At 33.9% G+C, this 24,290-nt stretch overlaps 2 protein-coding genes across 4 annotated transcripts; both read right to left on the bottom strand.

The window, feature by feature from the left end:
• Positions 1 to 6,256: 6,256 nt before the first annotated feature.
• LOC150103358 (techylectin-5A-like) lies at positions 6,257 to 11,239 on the bottom strand. Its single transcript, XM_090397790.1, has 6 exons — positions 11,151 to 11,239; positions 9,523 to 9,701; positions 9,119 to 9,279; positions 8,244 to 8,349; positions 7,301 to 7,465; positions 6,257 to 6,797 (listed from the first exon to the last, which is right to left on the bottom strand). Exons 2-6 carry the CDS (start codon positions 9,671 to 9,673, stop codon positions 6,505 to 6,507), a joined length of 876 nt encoding a protein of 291 aa, XP_090253916.1. The 5' UTR covers positions 9,674 to 9,701; positions 11,151 to 11,239; the 3' UTR covers positions 6,257 to 6,504.
• A 2,999-nt stretch (positions 11,240 to 14,238) lies between these two features.
• Positions 14,239 to 23,779, bottom strand: LOC150103357 (techylectin-5A-like). 3 transcript variants are annotated; one of them, XM_090397670.1, is made up of 6 exons: positions 23,682 to 23,779; positions 22,476 to 22,652; positions 22,074 to 22,234; positions 16,432 to 16,537; positions 15,442 to 15,606; positions 14,239 to 14,779 (listed from the first exon to the last, which is right to left on the bottom strand). In XM_090397670.1, exons 2-6 carry the CDS (start codon positions 22,624 to 22,626, stop codon positions 14,487 to 14,489), a joined length of 876 nt encoding a protein of 291 aa, XP_090253796.1. In that variant the 5' UTR covers positions 22,627 to 22,652; positions 23,682 to 23,779; the 3' UTR covers positions 14,239 to 14,486. The 3 variants fall into 3 exon arrangements, with proteins under 3 accessions (XP_090253796.1, XP_090253797.1, XP_090253799.1); XM_090397671.1 differs by lacking the exon at positions 15,442 to 15,606; XM_090397673.1 differs by lacking the exon at positions 22,476 to 22,652 and having other exon boundaries at positions 23,682 to 23,772.
• Positions 23,780 to 24,290: the final 511 nt, after the last annotated feature.

Raw genomic sequence — 24,290 nt, 5'->3', positions numbered from 1 at the left:
CGATGGTCGTCAAAAGCTCTCTACAGACATACAAGATATCAGCGTCCAGTATCATAGAATAAAACTACAACGTGTTAAAACATAAATTAGGTACTATATCCAGGGAGCAGATAAAATATGAAACCAATGTTGACGATGCTTAATGCAAATTCATGAATATATTAAATACTTAAATAGAACACACAGTTGTCATACTCCGAGGAGGCAAGCGGAAATCAAAGAAGCCATGGATAACACAAGACATAAATCAATGTATAAAACTCAAAGATAAGATGTATAAAAAGCACAAAAAAGATCCCCCTCAATGAATGGTACTAGAATAGCTTCAAACACTATAGGAATAGGAACCAGGTAGGATATAAATTGAAAGAAGGAAAAAATCGCTAGTATTATTTTAATGTATTTCTGAAATGTGAATGTAGTGCTAAAAACAATGGAAATTCTTAAATCATATACTCCACAAAAATATCCGAGAACCAAATTCCGACTTAGTAATCATAACAATAATCCTTCAGATTTAAATAGTGAAAGAACTTTAGCAGACGAATTAAATAATTATTTGGTAGCCGCCAATGAAAAACTTCTAAAACCCCTAATACTCCATCAGTAAATTGCACTCTTAAAAGAAATGAGAGTTCAATGTACTTTTTTCTTATCACCTACTTGTGAGAACCCTCTCACCTCTGCTTTTCAATATACGGTGATATCTCGCTAATCCGAACTTCTTTAGTTCGAACCTCCAGTAATCCGAACTGCGGTTTGAAAGAGAAAAAAAAAGTTTTATTTTTTATGCATTATTATTTCGTGTACTATTATTTTTATTTAATAATTATTATTTTAACGATTATTATTTATTTTATTATTATTACAGTATAACTACGGTGATACACAAAAAGAGGACATTCAAAACGTGCATAATTTGGCTAAAAATATAAATCCAAATGTTGAAATTTCACAAACAGATGCTATGGAATGGATAGAACCGCAAGTGAATTCGGAATCAAATCAGATGCTGAAATTATAAATATGATGACGCTGCAGAATGAATTAGAAAAGAATCCAAAAAAAAAAAAAAAAGTAAAACATGAAGAGGCAGCTGACAGTTTTAACATGCGTATAGAATGGGCTAAGCAGAATGATACGCCATTCCACAAAATTTTGTTGCTAATGCAGCTCCGAGAAGCATTCGAAAAAAGTTTAGCTTCCAAGAAGCAAAAGAAAATCAGTGACTGTTTTTTATAAAGAAATTTTGTGAAACTATTTTTGTGTGTTATGTACAAGAAAGTGATATTTTTTACGCAAATTAAGTTATTACTGAACCATGTAATTCTATTAAATCAGAATCCTCAACAATAGGAAGTAAATACAAACTAAATATTTTACTAAAATTAACTTATGTACTGTATTATTTTTTAAGCTTTACAATACAATACAGTAGCTTTTTTTTCTATCGGTTACTTCATTTATTTACAAAATTAAATTGATGTACCATTAGAATCTGATTATTTTTGTCTTAACTTTAGTTATTGTTGTCTCTTGGGGGAAAATTCGCTAATCCGAACGAGCACGGTTTTTATTAGTTCGAATTAACGAGATACCACTGTATATATAAATAAAATTATAACAATCTGTAAACAGTATAACCAATTTGGTATACAAATAACCCCACAAATGGCAGATGATCAAATAGTATTAGCTATTTGCAATTAATATTAATATTAATATTTGCATATGATTAAATAGTATTAGCTACATCAGAAGATGATTTACAGAGATCATTAAAATCATTAAATGATATCTCAAAACAATACAATATGATAATATCTAAAGGAAAAACAAAAATAATGACATTCAAAGTAGGAAACCCAATACGAAGTAAAATAGTGATAGATAATAAAATATTCGAACAAGTAAATACTTTCAGATACTTGGGATGTGATTTATTATATGAAGAAGAAATACACACACTAAAATAGAAACTTTATCAAAGTAAATGGCATAATAAATAATATATTTAAGCCATCCCTAGTACAAAAACACACTAGAATCAGACTATATAATGTCTTGTCAAAACTAACTCTACTATACGGAAGCGAAACATGGACCATAAAAAGGAAAGATGGAAAACGAATTTAAACAGCAGAAATGAAATGTTTCAGAAAAACAGCTGGATATACCAAGTGGGACCACAAAACAAATGAAGAAATTTTACAATCCCTGAATATAAAAAGAATTAATTACTACATAAGACAGTATAAACAAAAATGGCTAGAACATTTAAATCGAACGGACAACAACAGACTACTAAAAATATTATGCAGATATAAAATAAGTGGAAAAAGGAGAATCAGAAGACCAAGAAAGAGATGGCATGAGACCGGAACAGGCCACTTGGCCTAAAATCCATGTTCGGAAGAAGAAGAGATAATTACACAGACGTGAAAACTTTTCTGCTGAGGTCAAGATGGTATTAGTGTCAACATTGCGCAGGAATGCCAGAAATATTTGATAGAAAAATGCTGATGACTGGAGTTTGTTTCCAACAGATTTAAGAAAGGTGTGGTAATACCACTTCATAAAAAAGGATGCAAAAATGATCTACTCCCAGTTTTCTGCATTAGAGATGTGTTAGCGAAATCAGTAAAAAAAAAAAAAAAAATAGATTAGTGGCTTTTTAGAAAAAAAAAGCCACTTTTCTAAGAACCAGTATGGATGTAGACAGAAACTAAGTACTGAACACGCTCTGCTGAACTTCACAATCTTAATTTATTCATTACAAGACCAACACAAACTAACTTTACCAGGATTTCTAGGTTATACTAAATAGTATAACCTATTTAAGGATTAAAAATTGCACACATATTATTACAGAAGCATGCAACAGAGCAGGGGCGACTCGTATATAGGCACTACGGAACTGCAGCACCCCCACTTTTTCTCGATATATAAATATATTTATTAATATTTGCTTGTAATATTTAATTTTATCATCAACAGTCCTATACAATTCTCTTATTTTGTATAAAAAATAATAATAAAAATCCATCTTGAAGCACTAAGGAGGGTGAAGGAAGCTAGCAGCACTGTGTTTACCACAGTGTCATATTGCTACACGTGCGCAAGCATATGCACGTCATAGTGAGATGCGAGCTATTAGCGTAATGCGGCACTGTCCGTCGCGCAGTTCCACTGTTGTTTATATGCAGTTTGCGCCAGTAGTAGAATGTTCGTAGTGCTTATCGTGTTTCCTCCGTCTCTTTAAGTATTTGGACATTACAATTAAAGACATAACATTTGTTATAGTTTTTACTTTAGAACATTATTGGGGTTATGATAATGAATTTTATTTTTAAGTAATTTTGAATTATACTAAACTGTATAATTTTATCGATAATAAACAATATTTTTTCATGAAACAAAACAAGAAGAATATATTTTATTTTTAATTAATTTTGAATTATTCCAAACTATATAATTTTATCGATAATACACAATATTTTTTCATGTTTAATTTTTACCATAATTTTGATATTTTATCCAAACACGTATACACTGTACTTACAGTGCGTAAGTATATTTCGAAAGTTGCAGCATCCCACGATTTCAAGCCACGAGCGGCCACGGCAACAGAGTAAGATTCATGCTATCTCGTGTCTTCTTTTTAAAAAGATTCTTAACTATGACAATTTTAAGAACATTATATTTCGCCTGGAACCGTTATACAATACGGTATACTAAGCTGGGCAGGAACATATCACACCACACTGACACTCTTTATCTCTTTACAAAATAAATTAATACGCATGTTAACCAACAGTAAATATAGAGGCACTATAGTGAACACCAAATCGTATACCTTATTAAATATCTTATCACATAGACAATTATATATTTACAGGATACTACTTTTCCTAAAGTCTGATAGGCATTAGACAAGATACTTCTGCATAAAACAGGTTTAAAATATTAAATATTTAATCCCAATTACGCAAAAAGAAATAATTGCATAAACACTATTCTATTTGGCTCCAAAAATCTTCCACGGGCTCTTAATACGAAATGAATCCAAACATGATACAGAAATCTGATCCTAGAGCATTTAAATTTCTATACGATTTAAAATAATCTGCTCAGAATACGTGTGTGAAATGAGAAATTAAATGCAAAATATTCAAATATTCAATTAATTAGTTATCTGCACTGATTTTATTTTGCGTGTACATAATGTATACATAGTATGTCTTTTACCACCTATATATTGTCCCCTATATTCTTGATTGTCAATTTTTTTTTGTGCACTGCACTATTATGCCTGTATAATTGATTAGTGTAATTGTTGTACATTTTATAACCCGGATGAGCATAAGCTCATCCGGGTTATAAAATAGCCGGAATGACACGCGTCCAGAAAGGATAAAAAGCAGTTGCCCTCATAGGAGAATACTGATGAGGCCAACAATAGTTAGCCTCTTGTTGCCCTCTCACCTTTAAAGAATTAGAGAGTCTAGTCGACGACGCTACCAAGCAAGCTGAATTTACTCCTTCCTGTCAGGTTTGCTGTAAGCAACGCTAATCTTTCGATGTACATTTACAGAAATGGAAACCAACATAGATTTAAGAAACTTCAAGTAAGAAATTTGGTCGATCATATTACACTTTTCCATTGAACTGGAGCAGTGCTTCCCAAACTGTGGGCCGTGTCCCCCTTGGGGGGGGAGGCACAAGTTTTGTTGAGGGGGCCGTGAAATAATGAAAACAAATTTAAAGTGTTTTAAGACTAAGTAGTTCTTTTTGTTTAATCTTAAAAGAAATGTATTTCATTTTTATTATTTATTATTATTATTTTGTTATTTTTTATATAAGAGCCTGTGTAGCTCAGTGGATGTGGCGTTTGCATACCACCGCGCTTGGCCGCACGAAGGAAGACTTGGTTTCGAGTCTAGTCGGCGACTAGAGGAAATTTTTCTAAACCTTTTTTCGACCGGTTCCCGAGTTAGTCGATCTCTGACACGGACAAGCAGGTTTTTCCTCCCGGAAACTCGGGTTTTTCGTCCTGTAAACTCAAGAAAATCGACCGTAGAACCCACATTATTTCAGACATTAAATATATTGTGTTAGGGTTAGGGACCACGAGATGGCGGCACATTTGAGCCGTCTCTCTTCACTGCATACTGCTTAATTAGTGATAGCTTTGGGCCATCTGTCTCTGATTGGGTACCAGTGGAGATTGAACTGCCCACTCAGTCTCCAAAAGTTAGATAGGGCTAAATGGCCTCGCCTACTCCCGTATACGGGAATAAAAAGGCGTTAGCTGATTTTTTTATTTTTTTTTTATTTTTTATATTTTAATGGAAAAAATCACACATTGGTGCGGGTTCACAAATTTTGCTTCCTGCGTATTTTGGCGCTTAATCAATATTAGTAAACATATGCTTATTCGTATAAGTTTCATTTCAAAGGTATTGATAAGAAAAAAAAAAGTTTACAAACACAAAATCTTGAATATAAATACAACGAATATTATCAGGGGCGCGCCGATCATATGTGCAATGTGTGCGACGCACACAGGCGCCAGGATAGTAAAGGCGCCAAACAGGAGGAAATACTTTAAAAAAAAAACGTTTTTTTAAAGTCTTTTTTTATTGGAGAGGGGGAATAGGGGCGCCAACTAAAGTTTTGCACACAGGCGCTGGACACTACTGGCGCGCCCCTGAATATTATAATAATATATAACTGTATTACGAATTTTTTTCGATGTGGAGGGGGCTGTGAAATATTTTAATTTTTCCTAAGGGGGCCTGTACATCCGTAAGTTTGGGAAGCACGGAAGTAGAGCATCTAGTTCAAGAAACTGCGATGAGAACTAGCAGCTAAATAATGGACATCCGCCACTGCTTCTAGTTGGTGTCCCAAGAGTTTGTGCTACCAGATTTTCCATATATGGTATTTCTGCTTGCGGATAGTTAAGATGAGCAAATAAATATTCTGGTAGACCTAGTGTAAACAGGGGTTGATTTTATAACAGTCCATTCTGAACAAATGTTGTCCTATTCATTGGCTTATAATTTTATGTTTTTTACAAACCTTAAAAGTTAAAACAAATACTATTTTCTGGTATAATGTATTTCATTGAAGATTTTTATATTAATTTCACTTTTGGATAATCCCGATATTTCTTCTCACAACTCAGTATTACTCCCAACCTAGTGTTATTAATTATATATGTGAATATAGAAATATAAACAAAAATGACAAATGGGGTAATTGCTTTAAATTTGTTATTGGCAGCATTTCGTTATTATCTTATCTACAATAAACAAGTATTAAAAATTAAAAAAAAAATACATGGAATGTACGTAATATAAACTTCTTAAGAAAAATTATTTCCAGGATCACATTAAGAAGTCATTGTTCGTGTCTGAAATTTGTGAGAAATTCACATGATGTGTCCAGAGGGATGTCAGCATGAAAGACAATTCATTGGGATTACTCTTTGATGTCTCTTTACCGACGCGGCATAACATGCCTAGTTGGGAAAAGTTCAAGAAAATGTGTAGATCGAATCTTCATCTCTGTAAATGGAAGAGAGTAATTATATCCTTTCCATGCGCGCCACTCAATTCCATCTGCAAATGTTGTATGAAAACCGTTAAGATATAATCCGTTCAAATTAGATTCGTGGCATTTAACGTACCACCATGCACCTTTAAATTCTTCTGCACAATTGCCGTTGTTTTTATCATTATCCCTATCTTTGGTTGAAAATGCATTTAGGTTATGTACAGTGAAGGAATCGCCTAAAAATAAAAAAATAAATAAATAAAACATCTCAATGAAAATTAATTTAAAACATTGAATGAAACATTACATAAAAAAGAAGTTAAATTTGCAGTTAACATATTTGATTATCTTTTAATTAATATTTTATTACTTTGATTATAAGACTACATAGAAGTTGGATTGATGATCTGTTTGGAATTATAGCTGAAGAATTTAAGACTGGAATTATGTTGCTTTATGTCTGTTAATGTGTGTTTGCTCCAGTTCAAAAAGTTTCAGAGAAAAAAAATAAACTTTTTTTTTTTCTTTTCTAGTTTTAGACAGCTCACTCATTAGAAAAGATGAGAATGCGAAGAAGGCTACATTAAATGTACTTCAGATATTTTTATTATATAGTTATGAAATTATTCTTTAAATAATTCCAGTTAATCTTAATTCATAATAGTAGATAGTATGCACGAATCAAACTGAATAGAATACTATTTTATAAAACAATTATTGTCTTTTTATTTATTTTTACCTGCAGTTCCTTTATAACCTGATACGTGAAGCTGATAATCTTGTTCCTCACTTTCTATCCAAAAGCTATCATATACAGCATAACGATAATCACCTTCTAAGTCCCTCATATCGAACCGTATAGAAGATGCCTTCTGGTTAGTTAGAGCAAAGATGTTATCATTACCTATAAATACATAAGTTGTTAACAATACGAACGCATCAATACAGAATATTGGATATGATTTATGAAGTTATTGAACATTAGGGTTCATAATGTGCATTTCTTGATTCAATCTAACATTAGCGAAACCTAAAATACTTCCATCTACCCTATATTTTCTATTCTTCTCGTGCGTGAAAGATAAAAGAGTAATGTAAAAAAGTGTAGATTTAAGAGAATTTTAGATTAATTTATTCAGTATATGTTATAGAATATAAGAAAAAAAAAGGCCTGTTTTCATCCATATGTCAGATAGTATGGAACCAATTAGATGCGTTATATATATATATCGAAACGCATCTAAGTAGCGATCCATAAATTTGTGTTTATTGAAAACTGACTTAGCCGCCAGTTATCACTCAAGAGATTACTGGCGACTTCCCCTTTACCCGCCAAATCGGAAATAATTGAAGCTAGTGAAATGATTTCATGTTTTCTTGTTATCTATTCGATTGTAAACTGGGAATGTCTCTGATTCAACTTCGATCTTAAGGTCATTCAACTACAAATTGGATATGGCAGGGGGGGGGGGGGGTATTTGATAATTCAGGTTTCTTGCGAGTCGCTTAACACGACCGGTTTTAGGAGGCATCGAAGGTCGAAAATTGAATGATCAATTGGACATTCACCTGTGACTTGTGCACACGTGTTCTTCTCCTTCTTCCTCCCCCACGTCTTCTTAAAAGACGTGAGGCGAGGGAGAAGGAGAAAGTTAAATAAAGTCATGAAAAATTTATTATACCTAGCCAGAAGTCTTCTGTGGCTAATCCAAATCCATCTTTATAACTCTTCCAGTCTCTGTAAAAGCTGTCGACAGGCCTTCCATAATCACCTCTTCTTTGGATAACCTTAAAATAACAAAAATGGTATTTATATATGAAAAAAAAAGAAAAAAAAAACTAAATAAGGAATTCTTGCATTAATCAGTATATTCTCGATATCACATTTGGATTTCACTTGATCTTAACGTTATTGTATAGTTTTCTTAGACTGACAAAGAATTCCGAAAATTAAATGAATTGATTTGTAGCATGAAACATTCGATATTCACTTTCCTTCTGTGAATCAATGTTTACACACCATCCAAATTTGATACATTTCCCATTAAACTATTCACCTGTTAATTTCTTTTATATAATCTGTATATTAAAAATAAATAAGTCTTCGAAACAGTATCAATAAATCTAAAATGAAAACACAAACATTCTCTATATAATAGCTATTTTATCTATTATTAATATTATAAAAATTTTATTTTATAGAATTTATATGAAAATATCATAGTTATATCTGGTAAGAAAAGCTAGTCTTGAACTAGTTAAATAATGCGCAGAAATGTTTTATTGTAATGCATTAACTATTTCCATGTTCGTTTACATTGCTAATTCAGCACGATTATTTACTTACTTTTTACCCTGCTAATAACTTTTAAACAATACAAACAGAATATTGCAATACAAACAGAATATTGCAGGTAGATAAATATAAATAGGTAATCTTATACCTCATGACATATTAATCAACTCAGCCCTTATAAAAATACAATTAATCAAATTAAAAAGAAAAAAAAATCTCGAAAATTCATACAATACATAAGACCATGCAAGCTGTACTTACTGTCCATCCTCCTCCATCAGTTTCCATGTCACAGTAAACATTTATTCCAGTATTTAAAACTCGGTTTAAGGGCCAAACATGATATACTCCACTTTTATTGTGACCATTGAACAAAATCTCCTCGCAATCGATTGGTCTTCGAACAGCCTCACTGATCCTTGCTGTAACATTAACGGTTAGTTTTTATTATTTCCATTTCTTTCTTGAATTGATCATTCGCGTAGAAGTTATATATGTGAGCTCTCTGCATTTTAATTATGCCATATATTATTATGAAAGTTTTGCTACATTTTAAAGGTAATTATTTTATTTTAATAAACATAACTTTCAATTTTATTATTTTCGTTTTTCATTTATAGCATTCGTTTAATTGATCTTTCACAGAAGGAATAATGTAAACCTACTTTTCGATACTTCTCTTATCTGTTGAAGAATTTCCGACGTTGAGTCCAAAAGAACTGCAATTTTTGCTTCTTTACAAGAAGAATCGCACTGATCACAGGCTGTGGACGAGAAAGTGTGAACGGATAAAAAGAGAAAAAGCGTCTTGAACATCTTTGGAACGCTGAATTCACACACCTGGCTGTAGCAAAACCGGGAGAAGAATATGACTGATTTCAGATTCATAACTTATAAATTAAAGAATAGATAATATATATATAAATTAAAGAATAGATAATATATATATAAATTAAAGAATAGATAATATATATATATATATATATATATATATATATATATATATATATATATATATATATATATATATATATATATATATATATATATATTATGTATGCTATTTATATATATAATACAATATGCTATAAGATATTATTGAAACATTGTAACATATCTGCTTGTTAACGGAGTAGATTGCATTAAGAAATATGTTGTTCTGTGATCTTGTTTAATAATCAAATAGTAAATACTATAACATTCATTACTTATTCCTTATACTCGTTATAAGGACTGGCTTAAAGGGGCGAAGCAAGAATGCTTTTCATCTTCCCCGTTATCTGTATAGGACAGTGTAGGAATAAGTTGTTGTTGAGCTATTAAAGCTCTGATCATGGCAGGAGGGTAACAGCAATAGCCGAGCCTCAGTTAGAACTTCATTGGCTACAGTACATTGTCATCCATTACCCTCCAAGGGTATTAATCTACTTATTCCTTATAGTCCTTATAAGGACTGGCTTAAAGGGTCGAAGCAATATTGCTTTTCATATTCCCCGCTGTCTGTAGAGGACAGTGTAGGGATAAGGTGTTATTGAGCAATTAAAGTTCTGATCATGGCAGGAGGGTAAAAGCAATAGCCGAGCCTCAGTTAGAACTTCATTGGCTACAGCATTGCCATCCATTACCCTCCAAGGGTATTGGATTGAATGAATCAATCACCGCATCTCACAGTCGATTGATTATTCTTCCTACCTACTTATTCCTGCAGTAATTAAACGGCTTTTCAATTATCCGTATATATATTTTTATTTACAATATAATTTCAACATTTATAGAATCTTAATAATTTAAATATAATCCTTATTCTTATTTTTATTATAATTAAAATATTACTTTATTATTAATTTTATTATTATTTTTATTATAGTTAGATATTATTATTGTAAATTATTTGGTCACTTAACATTAAAATTGAGTTATATTCTATTGGTTTATTAGTCGACCATAAATATTAAAAGATCTAACAATTGTCAACAAGTTTCACCAGCTATTCTGTCTGGCTTCTTCAGGACAAGGAAGTCGGTACAATACCGTTTACTAGTAAAAAAGAAGAATGGAGTAGCCCAGTCAAATCAAGTAAAATTAAAACTGACGCGTAACATCATACGCATGGAGCGTGAAGTCTCAGTCGTTGTTCGTTGAGCGTGTTGTATAGTTTTTCTCGAAACTTGTTGACAATTGTGTAGATCTTTTAATATTTATGGTCGACTAATAAACCAAAAGAATATAACACAATTTTATAGTTAGATATCATTATATTATTCTTAAAAACTTTTAATTTATAGATAGATACCTGTTCAAAACGTGCAATGAAGTGCTCACTGTCTCTCGTTGCTAAGAGTTAGTTCATAAATGATTAACACAGACGAAACAGGAACGGTGACTTGTCGCTACTAGGTGGTGCTATGATAGCTGCTGACTTTTATAATCGAGGAACTTAATCCCTATTTCGCATTTCGCAATAAACGCAGGGGTGTAGTTAGGCCAGGGGCGCGCCTGGGCGTCGCCCTGGTACTTTTTTAAAACTATCAAAGTTTTTAAATTCATTGTAATAAATTATAAGAATTATAATAATGAGACTTATAATGCATTTCCAGCTTTCGGTCAAAAAATAGCAGCTTGCCGATCTTGTCATTTTTTTTCTGAAAACAAGGAGATATCTCTGCCATATGGCCGTCGCAATAATAATAATAATAATAATAATAATAATAATAATAATAATAATGGCGCACTTCGTGCTCTGGATTTTTGTTTCCAAGGTAGAGGCCCTGGAACTATTTCTTTTAGGACTACACCCCTGAATAAACGTGCACTTTCTTCACAATATTCGTTTATCTGGTGTCATTACAGAACACTGTTATCGCATCATACCGAAACCTGCTGTAAATAGCAACATACTTCTCGGGAAAAAAGTAGAATTACACGTCATAATTACGAAATGCTCGTTGTGAAAGCAACTGCCCTAATCTTTATTTTGGGTAAATACAAATGCAACTAATGTTGCTGTAATGTGAAAGGAATCCAATAGGGTGTACATGATTTTAATTAATTCTTATATTGAAGCTTTATGAATTTTTTTATTTATTAAATTATTTTCATATAAATATTTTGGTAAAAATACTTAAGAAACTCTTTGTTGTTTTCTAACTGGGAGAAGACAGTCACATAAAGTTTATAAAATATACTTGTTTTAGCTTATAGAAGCAATTTTATTAGCAGCACTTCAAAATGTCTATTTTCGGAATTACCATATTCATGGATCATTCCTATAACATTAAATTGTACCACTTTTTAATAATTTAAAATAAAATCATTGTATTATTTAAAAGACAATTTATTAAATTATTTTAATATTTACATAATGCTGCATAAGGAGAAAATAGGATTATTTTAAGCATATTCAGATAAGACTCGTGTTAGCATAAACTTAGCAAACAGGAAGATCGTATTGCATTTACAACTTGAGGTGGCGGTTGAGTCCATTTTGCAACAGGAAGTTGACACAATCTATAAGACGTGATAAATTCGGCGAAATTTTTGACTCAAGAGTAGTTCTAAGACTGTTGCTTGCTACATGAATAATTTTTAATTGGAAACCTATCACAGTATGTATTATTAAAATTTTTGAATTGTAATAATAGCTTTGTATGATATTCAATTATTACTTGTGAGTAATATATTGTATATATGAAATATATGAAAGAATTTTCATATACAGTATTTTGTAATAAAAGCGTAGTCTGCTTGCGTCTAGTTTGAAATTTATGAACAATAAAATTATTTATTTTCTTTAAGATATTTTTAAATATATCCATTCTCCTACTGGTATCGTTGTCATCGCGAGCTATCTTATCACAGGCTTGTGACAAGGGAATTGTGAAGCCTGTGAATCGTTATCTGGGCGAATGCTTTTGGATGCGGCTCAGAAGGCCAAAAAATCTAAAATCTATGAAAACAGGTAAATGCTCTCTCTCTCTCTCTCTCTCTCTCTCTTGGTCATACTATTTTATTTGAGTTTTTTTTTTTCATGCGATACGCACTACGTAAATTTTGCAAGCTATATTAATTTTAATGTTAAAGGTTAGAGAATTTCACCCCATTGCAGAGAGACGTTTAGCCTAACCAGATTAGCAAGAACGTATGGCGTCCAATGCGTCCAATGGTGGTGTATAACAAGCCAGCAACAAAATGGACTTGACTGAAGCAGACGTAGTTCAAGAGATAGCCGTTTAGATTTGGTTAAGATTTTGCTATTAACACAGAACTTGATCTAAGGAATAAAATATTAAGAATATGAAAAATATCAATCACACACATTTTAGTAGCATTCTTATATGTTTCATTTAATTTCTCAATAAAATATTTCTTCTTCTTCTTCAAGTGACATCCCCTAGAAGGAGGTTGGCAACCATGTCACGGAGCTATTTATTTATTTATTTTTTGCTGCTCTGGAACATTTATGGAAATTCGAGCCAGTACAATCCTTAATGTCTTCAAGCCACATTCTCCTGGGTCTACCTCTCCCCTCTTTTTCCATCCAGTTTCCCTACTCATATTAATTTCTGAATGCTTTCTTGTCTAGTTAGATGTTCAAAATATTGAAGTTTTCGTTCTTTAATGATTTTCATTAATGCTTTTTTCATTTTTGCTTTTTTTTTAAATTTTGTTTTCTGTCCATGATATTTTCAACATTCTTCTGATGATCCACATTTCGAAAGCTTCTATTTTTTTCTCTGCTTCTTTATTTAGAATCCTAGTTTCACTGTTGTAGAGAAGGCTTGACCAGATATAGCACTTTATTAATGTTGATCTTGTGTCTAAATTAATGTCTCTGGATGTCAGAGAAGTTTTCATATAAATAAAGTCTTTTCTTGCTATCTCCATTCTCCTTTTTATTTCTTGAAGGGAATTCCTCCACCTGTAAACATTTGTCTCAAATATATAAAAGACTGAACCTGTTCAATTTTCTTTTGATTAGCAGTTATATTTAGTTTATTATTTATTGGCTCTTTTGATATAATCATGCACTTTGTTTTCTTCAGTTTAATCATTAAAATATTTCATTCAAAAAAAAAGTATTCACATGCTTTATCTGGACAGTTCCCAACATGTTTTCGTCGAGATTTGTTGGAGTCCTTTGAAAATGTTAGCACAAATCTAAATGGATCCGCATTATATATTTCAGAAAAATATTTAATATATGTTTATAGTGTTTGTCAAATTATTTTGTATATTTGATTTCTATGACCAGATAGAGCGAAGTCTTATCATCTCTTCGAAGTCATGCTTGCAAGTTTCTTATGACTCTACCAACCTAGAGTTATTTATGTACGTGTGAATATGTGAATGTGAGTAGAAAAATAAACAAAAATGACAAATCATTTGCTTTAAAATTTTTATTGGTATTTCATTATTATCTTATCTACTATAAACAAGTATTAGAAAGGGAAAAAAAACACATGGAATGTGCGTAATATAAACTTTTTGACATAAATTATTTCCAGGGTTCAGAATAAGAAGTTATTGTTCGTGTCTGAAATTTGTGAGAAATTCACATGATGTGTCCAGAGAGATGTCAGCATGAAAGACAATTCATTGGGATTACTCTTTGATGTCTCTTTGGATCTCTTTACCGACGTGGCATAACATGGCTAGTTGGGAAAAGTTCAAGAAAATGTGTAGATCGAATCTTCATCTCTGTAAACGGAAGAGAGTAATTATATCCTCTCCATGCGCGCCACTCAATACCATCTGCAAATGTTGTATGAAAACCGTTAAGATATAATCCGTTCAAATTAGATTCGTGGCATTTGTAGTACCACCATGCACCTTTATATTCGTCTGCACAGCTGCCGCTGTGTTTATCATTATCCCTGTCTTTGGTTGAAAATGCATTTAGATTATGTGGAGTGAAGGAATCGCCTACAATGAAAAAAAAAAAAGGAAACATCTCAATGAAAATTAATTTAAAACATTGATTGAAACATTACATTAAAACACTAAATTTGCAGTTAACATATTTGATTATCTTTTAATTAAGATTTTATTACAATGATTATAAGACTATATAGAAGTTGGATTGATGATCTGTTTGGAATTATAGCTGAAAATTTAAGACTGGAATTACGTTGCGTTATGTCTGTTAATGTCCGTGTGGTTAGCCTAGTAGCTATGCACTTCGCAACTATATGCTTGGGAAAGGAATGTCCTAGGTTCGATTCCCGTCGATGACGTGAGGATCTTCATCATCCATAGCCAAGTTAGCCAGTCTTGGGTTTTACCCCCCCCCCCAATTTTTTCATCCCGCAAGCAGGCAAACGGCCCCGTGAACCCCACCCTTAGGGAATGCAGCAGAGTAGTGGCGAATCGGCTGTATTGATACGCTAGTAACCCCTTATTAGGAGGAGACTCAACTCTTCCTAGGATGCACGAGAGGAATAGGATGTCTGTTAATGAACTGCGTATTTTCTCCAGTTGATCTTAATTTTAAATATTAGATAAAGAGTAGTATGCACGAATCAAACTGAATAGAATACTATTTTATACAACAATGATTGAGTTTTTATTTATTTATTTATTTTTACCTGCAGTTCCTTTATAACCGGATACGTGAAGCTGATAAGCCTGTTCCTCACTTTCTATCCAAAAGCTATCATATACAGCATAACGATTATCACCTTCTAAGTCCCTCATATCGAACCGTATAGAAGATGCCTTCTGGTTGGTTAGAGCAAAGATGTTATCATTACCTGTAAATACACACGTTGTTAATAATAAAAAAAAAACAGAACAAACTCATCAATACAGAACATTGGATATGATTTATGAAGTTGATGAACATTAGGGTTCATAATGTGCATTTCTTGACATTTCTTGATTCACTCTAACATTAGCAAAACCTAAAATACTTCCATTCATCCTATATTTTCTATTCTTCTCGTGCATCAAAGATAAAAGAGTAATGTAAAAGTCTAGATTTATGAATGATGTAAAAAAGTCTAGATTTAAGAGAATTTTAGATTGGTTTAGATTCAGTATATGTTATAGAATACAAGAAAAAAATGGTCTATTTTCATCCATATGTCAGATAGTATGGAACCAATTAGATGCGTTTTTAATATAGATCGAAACGCATCGAAGTAACGATCCATAAATATGTGTTTATTGAAAACTGACTTAGCCGCAAGTTATCACTCAAGAGATTGCTGACGATTTCCCCTTCACTCACCAAATCGAATTAATTGAAACTAGTAAAGTGATTTCATGTTTTCTTGTTATCTATTCGATTCAAAACTGGGAATGTCTCTGATTCAACTTCGATCTTATGGTCATTCAACTATAAATTGGATATGGCAGGGGGGGGGGGGGTATTTGATAATTCAGGTTTCTTGCGAGTTGCTTAACACGACCGGTTTTAGGAGGTATCGAAGGTCGAAAATTGAATGATCAATTGGACAGTCACTGTGATTTGCGTACACGTGTTCCTCTCCTTCTTCCACCCCCACGTCTTTTAAGAAGACGTGGGGCGAGAGAGAAGGAGAGAGTTAAATAAAGTCATGAAAAATGTATTATACCTAGCCAGAAGTCTTCTGTGGTTAATCCAAATCCATCTTTATAACTCTTCCAGTCTCTGTAAAAGCTGTCGACAGGCCTTCCATAATCACCTCTTCTTTGGATAACCTTAAAATAACAAAAATGGTATTTATATATGAAAAAAAAAAAAAAATAAAAATAAATAAGAAATTCTAGCATTAATCAGTATATTCTCGATATCACATTTGTATTTCACTTGATCTTAACGTTATTGTATAATTTCTTAGACTGATGTGACTAACAAAGTAGACTAACAAGAGCTGGAAATCTATCTTGAAAAAAAAAAAGTTCTGAATGTTTCAAATGTTTCACGATGTACACATAACATTAATTCCGAAAATGAAATGAATTGATTTCTAGCATAAAACATTCGACATACATTCACTTTCCTTCTTTGAAGCAACATTCGCACACCATCCAAATTAGATGCATTTCCCGTTAAACTACGCAGAACGTTACTGTCTATAAGGGCGAAGCATAATGCTCTTATAATCCCTGCTATCTGATAAGGTTACTGTGTAGGGAAAAAAATTTATGAGCTACATGTTCAGCCCGGAATTGGCCAAGTTATAGATCCTTAAAGGCAACTAGGATGGCCTTAGGTCTTCTATATTTTCATAATTCCGATTTATCATAATTTGCTGCTTGTTGAGCTAATTCATTTGGATGTTACGACGATTTTGAGAAGTACTTTACTGCTAGAGATTGCAGGAAAGAGTAGATATAAAGGATATTTGTGTCTCGATGAAGTTGGACATTTCTAATGTACCATGTTGCATTTAAGATCATGCGTAAGCATTTGTTTTGCAGTCTTTGCAGTTTAAAGATATTTGAGCTTGAAGTATGCCTCCAGACAGGGGACGCATAAGTGATAATAGGACGAATCATCAATTGGTAGAGGAGCAATTTGATTTTAATATCTACTTTGCTGTTTCTATTGATAAGAGGATAGAGCTGAGCGATGACTTTTGATGCCTTTGCACATGAGGATTTTGCATGCGGGCTGAAGGTTAGTTTTCTAACTAGCAGTACATCGAGATATTTGGCTTCTATTTTCTAGGGAATTTTGATGTTAAATAGGAAGATGCTTTCTTTGGGAGATATTGAACGTTTTGTGAACAACAGAGCACTGCTTTTTGGAGGGTTTACTTGCAATCTCCAAATGAAGAACCAACGTTCCAATTTCAGCAGATTATCTTGTAGTTTCTTGGTAACAAGATGCGATTTAAGCGATCTGGTCAGTATTGCTGTATCGTCGGCGTAGAGGGCAATGATAGATGACATCGAATTATGCGGGATGTCCGCCATGTAAATCGAGAAAAGTATCGGCGCCAGGAAAGATCCTTGAGGCACTCAGCCAAGATCCGCCGCTGGGTAGATACCGTCCCATTTAGTTTAACTTGCGTGCGTCTTCCGGAAAGAATGGGCTTTATGAGGTGGATCAGATCCAATGGAATGCTGGCTAAAATCAGCTTGTATAGGAGTCCAAAGTGCCATAGTTTGTCGAAGTCCTTTTCTGGGTCAAGAAAGACTGCTCTGGTGTATTGATGTCAGTTGAAACTGCTGGTAATGTATTCCACTAGTATATGGATTTGTTGAGTAGTGCTGTGAAGTTCACGAAAACCAAACTGCTCTGTAGGAAGGATATTAATCTTCTTTACAGAAACTTGAATTTTGGAAAGGATGACTTTTTCAGCGATTTTGCCCAAGTTGAAAATCAGACTGATCGGACGATAACTTTGTGGCAGCTGTGGGTCCTTACCAGACTTATAAATAGGGACTACGTCTGCCAATTTCCAAGCATAGGGAAAGTATTTTAATCTAAGCATGGCATTTATTATTGCTGTAAGATATACGATGGCCTTTAGGGGTAGCAGTTTAATAACTTTATGCATTCAGGTCCAGGAGCTTTTTTATTCTTTAACTTCTGTATGATGTCACAGATTTCGGCTGGAGAAGTAGGTATCAGTTGGTTGGTACAGGCATCACATCGTTTTAGCACGTGTCTGACGTGGCGGTGGAATTTATAAATATAATTGAAGTTCAGGTTATCATATGAAGGGGGTGCACTGCTTTTCTAAATTTTGAACTATAGTTTCGTATTTTTTTTCTGCATCTGAGTGAACAACACCTAAATCCGATTTGAGAGGGAGAAGAGTTTTATTTTTATTTTTGATATTTCTTAATAGTTTCAAACTGTTTGATCACCGGGTGAAATGGAAGCTAATTTATCTTCCCATAGTTTGCTTTGGTGGGCTTTTAGTGCATCTCTCACTGCACTATTCAATTTGATGAGTAACATTTTATCTTGGGGAGCCCTTGTATTAAAGTATCTCTTGCCTTATTTTTTCCCCCTAATTAAGTTCATAATCTCTTCTGGTAGTCGTTTAGGCGTATTTGAGGTGAGAGATGATAAGGCAACATTGATTTGTTGGGTAAATTTATTGACTGAAAATTCGATTTCTTCCTTGGTAATATGAGGACCAGGGCCAAAGTAGTTTGGGAGCAAATTGGATCATTTTTCCCAAAGTATGAAGGTATGAGGGGGGAGGAGTCCCTTCTGATTGCCTAATTAGAGCAGAATAGGGTTGTGGACAGAGGTTAATTCGTCTATTCGTGAATCCAGGTTGTACTGCAATTTGACATTTTGGAGGACAACTATATCTAAGACCTCGGAGGAGCCAATTGGACTGAGATGAGTTGGCGCTAAAGGACCAACCACAGCTGTACAATTGGAACTTGAGTAGTTAAACGGTATGCGGTCATTTTTTTTCGTAGATTTACTGCTCCAGGCAGGATGTTTTACACTGAAGTTTCCAGCGATGATGACCGGTCCTTTTACTCCTAGGATGCGTCCAGATCTGAGGTCAGCAATGTTTTTGATGGAGGGTTGTAAGTAGCAAAATTTTTTAGGTTTCCAACTGAGCTTGTGACGACATTAATGCCAGTGATTTCGAGGTTGGTGGTTGCAGGGTTGGCTACTGAATGATGACTTATATATTTTTTGATGAGGATGGCTGTACCTCCACCTCTATACTCAAGTTTGTCGTTTCTGTAAAACTGATACCCTCTGATTTTGAGGTTGTCAGCAGGCCTCATAGTGAGTTTCATTGATTAGTGATATATCTGGTTATATCTATTATTGAATTCCTGAATTTCCAACACTTTGTTTTTGAGACTGTTGGCGTTCCAAGCGATAATCCTAACGAATCTGGAGTGATTTTTTTTTCTATGCATCAGAGAGTGCAGATAATATGGATTGAGTTTGCTGTAAAAATCTTTTTGTAATCTTTCGTGATGAATTTGAGTTGCTGAAATCCTGCAGCATATTTGCAGCAATATGCTGCAGGATTTGTGATAGCTGATAGATTTGAATGTGGATTAGCCAGGTTCTGGTTTTGGAATGTCTGTTTGGAGTGGGCAACATCGGCATATGTTCTCGTTTGATGTTGAGATTCATTTTCTTAAGGGAGTTAGTTAATGGTGGGCGAGCACCTGTTGCCATGTTTTCACTCTTGGAGGACTGAGGAGCTTGAATTTCAGGAGCTCTCGCAATAGATGACGAAGTGTCTTGACTATTTGTGTTGTTCCATCTGTTTTTGGGGTGATGAATGCACCCTCTATAATTAGCAGGGTGAGGACCGCCACAATTAGCACACTTTGCTGGGGTGGATGTTGGCTTGGTGCAAGTGTTTGTGGGGTGTAAATCTCGCCATATTTTAAGCATATGTACTGGGCTTTGCACAACTTTTGGGCACAGCCAAATTTTTGGCATCTGTGGCACTTCCCAGAAGATGCTCTTTTTTCTCAATGATTCTGGGGTGATTTTAAGTCCACAGATTGGTTTTAGATTGTATATGTCTTTGTAAATATTATGAATCTCCACCAGAACTAACGGTATAGGAGTTTTATTTGACCTATACATTCTACTGACCTTTATGGGAGGTAGATCCTATAAATTGAGGTCAGTGACTATTTCATCCGTGTCAATATCCTCGAAGCACCACTTTCAGATTTTTTTCGGAGGAAAGTGAGAATGTATGATATTGTGTTCCTCTTGCGTTCAGTTCCTTTCTAATATTTCTATAATCAGCCACAGTGGCAGGCTGTTTATGCCTTCATCTACATTTTTGGCGAATCTATAATTTATTTGCAGGTTAGTCATGATGGTTCTTAGGGTTGTCCATCTTTGCTTTTCCCTTAGGATGATCGGTGGCGCCTTCTCATTGGGGGAGGCAGAGCAGTCTGAATTGGATTTTTGCTTCTTACGAGCGTGGGTCTCTCCTTGATCAGAGGCAGAGACCACTAGATTGTGCATTTCCTCCAACTGAGGAAAGTCTTCATTCTCCTCATCATCACCCCGGGTAAAGAATGTAAGTTTAGGTATCCAGGCCATTCTTGTTCAAATTTTTTAAGAAGTTTTTTAACGAAAGCGAGTGCTAGCCCTTTGTCTTGCAAGTCAAAAAGATGTCGGGATCGATCATATTTATAGGCCATTTCAGCGTTAACTTTTTATGTAGTTTATTTATGAGTAAAAGAGCCGGCTCTTCATCGAGCAAGTCAGCGACGACGTCTAGGGCAGGCACGCTCATATCGATTTAATTGCGTATGAGCGCACGTAGAAATTCCGAAGGTCTAGAGACCAGCCAGCAAAAATTCTGTAGAGAATCCCGCAGCAGCAGCAAAGGACTGCCAGCAATAAGCTAACAATGGCGATTCTAATGACGGTGTGTTAGGCCTAATAATCGCCCTCGTTGTAATTACAGTTTTCTGGAATAAAGAAATTACCTAGAGTAACCAGAACTGCACATCAGATAACAACATTACCCCGATGATTTTATGCACCACATAAAAAAAAAATCAGCTAACGCCTTTTTATTCCCGTATTATTATTAAAATTTTATTTTATAGAATTTATATGAAAATATTATAGTTATGGCTGGTAAGAAAAGCATCCCGCTAATAAGTTTTAAACAATACAAACACAAACAGAATATTGCAGGTAGAAGTATAAATATAAATAGGTAATCTTATACAAAAAAAAAAAAATCAGCTAACGCCTTTCTATTCCCGTATTCTGGAGTAGGCGAGGCCATTTAGCCCTATCTAACTTTTGGAGACTGAGTGGGCAGTTCAATCTCCACTTGTACCAATCAGAGATAGATGGCCCAAGGCTATCACTAATTAAGCGGTACTCAGTGAAGAGAGACTGCTCAAATGTGCCGCCATCTCGTGGTCCCTAACCCTAACACAATATATTTAATGTCTGAAATAATGTGGGTTCTACGGTCGATTTTCTTGAGTTTACAGGACGAAAAACCCGAGTTTCCGGGAGGAAAAACCTGCTTGCCCGTGCCAGAGATCGACTAACTCGGGAACCGATCGAAAAAAGGCTTAGAAAAATTTCCTCTAGTCGCCGACTAGACTCGAAGCCAAGACTTCCTTCGTGCGGCCAAGCGCCGTGGTTGGCAAACGCCACATCCACTGAGCTACACAGGCTCTCGTAGTAATCGTATATTATATCTCGTGACATATTAATCAACCCATCCCTAAAAAAAAAAAAAAAGGAAAAAAAAAACTCGAAAATGCATACAATACATAAGACCATGCAAGCTGTACTTACTGTCCATCCTCCTCCATCAGTTTCCATGTCACAGTAAACATTTATTCCAGTATTTAAAACTCGGCTTCTGGGCCAAACATGATATACTCCACTTTTATTGTGACCATTGAACAGAATCTCCTCGCAATCGACTGGTCTTCGAACAGCCTCACTGATCTTTGCTGTAACATTAAAGTTAGTTTTTATTATTTCCATTTCTTTCTTGAATTGATCATTCGCGTAAAAGTTATATATATGAGCTTCTGCATTTTAATTATGCCATATATTATGATGAACGTGTCACTGCATTTTAAAGGTAATTATTTTATTTTAATAAACATAACTTTCAATTTTATTATTTTCGTTTTTCATTTATAGCATTCGATGAATTGATCTTTCACAGAAAGAATAATGTAAACCTACTTTCCGATACTTCTCTTATCTGTTGAAGAATTTCCGACGTTGAGTCCAAAAGAACTGCAATTTTTGCTTCTTTACAAGAAGAATCGCACTCATCACAGGCTGTTGACGAGAATGTGTGAACGGATAAAAAGAGAAAAAGCGTTTTGAACATCTTTGGAGTGCTGAATTCACACCTGGCTGTAGCAAAACCAGGAGAAGAATATGAGTGATTTCAGCTTCATAACTTATAAATTAAAGAATGCATAACATACTATATATATAATATAATACAATATGCTATAAGATATTATAGTAACATATCTGCCTTGTTAACGGAGTAGATTGCATTATGGAATATGTTGTTCTGTGATCAGATATTTAACAATTAAATAATAAATACCATAACATTCATTACTTATTCCTTATAAGGACTGGCTTAGAGGGCGAAGCAAGAATGCTTTTCATCTTCTCCGTTATCTGTAGAGGACAGTGTAGGGATACGGTGTTATTGAGCTATTAAAGCTCTGATCATGACAGGAGGGTAACAGCAATGGCCGAGCCTCAGTTAGAACTTCATTGGCTACAGCATTGCCATCCATTACCCCCCCCTACTTATTCCTGAACTATTCCTTAGTCCTTATAAGGACTGGCTTAAAGGGGCGAAGTAGGAATGCTTCCCCGTTATCTGTAGAGGACAGTGTAGGTATAAGATGTTATTGAGCAATTAAAGCTCTGGTCATGCCGGAGGGTAACAGCAATAGCCGAGACTCAGAACTTCATTAGCTACAGCATTACCCTCCAAGGGTATTGGATTGAATGAATCCTTCTGAACTATTCCTTATAGTCCTTATAAGGACTGGCTTAAAGGGGCGAAGCAAGAATGCTTTTCATCTTCCCCGTTATCTGTAGAGGACAGCGTATAGATAAGGTATTATTGAGCAATTAAAGCTCTGATCGTGGCAGGAGGGTAACAGAAATAGCCGAGCCTCAGTTAGAACTTCTGAACTATTCCTGAACTATTAAACGGCTTTTCAGTTATCCGTATATATAATTTTATTTACAAAATAATTTTAACATTTATAGAATTTTAATAATTTAAATATAATCTTTTATTGTTATTTTTATTATAATTAAAATTATACTTTATTATTAACTTTATTATTATTTTTATTATAGTTAGATATTATTATATTATTCTTAAAAACTTTCATATTTATACATAAATACCTGTTAAAAAAGTACAATCAAGGGTTCACTGTCTCTCGTTGCTAAGAGTTAGCTCGTAAATGATTAACGCAGTCGCAACAGGAATGGTGACTTGTCGCTGCTAGGTGGTGCTATGATAGCTGTTGACTTTTATAATCGAGGAACTTAATCCCTATTTAGCATTTCTCAGTAAACGTGCAATTTCTTCACAATATTCGTTTATCTGGTGTCCTTCTTTTTTGTTTACAGAACACTGTTATCTCATCAAATAACGGAACCTGCTGTAAATAGCAACAGACTTCTCGGAAAAAAAGTAGAATTATACGTCATAATTACGAAATGCTCGCTGTGACCGCAACTGCCCTAATCTTTATTTTGGGTAAATACAATAAATATGAGGAAATACAGATGCAAGTAATGTTGCTGTAATTTGAAAGAAATCCAATAGGGCGTACATGATTTTAATTAATTCTTATATTGAAGCTTTATGATTTTTTTTGTTTGTTAAATTACTTTCATATAAATATTTTGGTAAAAATACTTAAGAAACTCTTTCTGTTGTTTTCTAACTGGGAGAAGACAGTCACATAAAGTTTATAAAATATACTTGTTTTAGCTTATAGGAGCAAT

The sequence above is a fragment of the Typopeltis vanoorti genome, chromosome 9 (assembly GCF_054136105.1).
Source record: "Typopeltis vanoorti isolate ZY-2024b chromosome 9, IOZ_Tvanoo_1.0, whole genome shotgun sequence".
Classification (NCBI taxonomy): Eukaryota; Metazoa; Arthropoda; class Arachnida; order Uropygi; family Thelyphonidae; genus Typopeltis; species Typopeltis vanoorti.
This window is presented reverse-complemented; position numbering and strand designations above follow the sequence as displayed.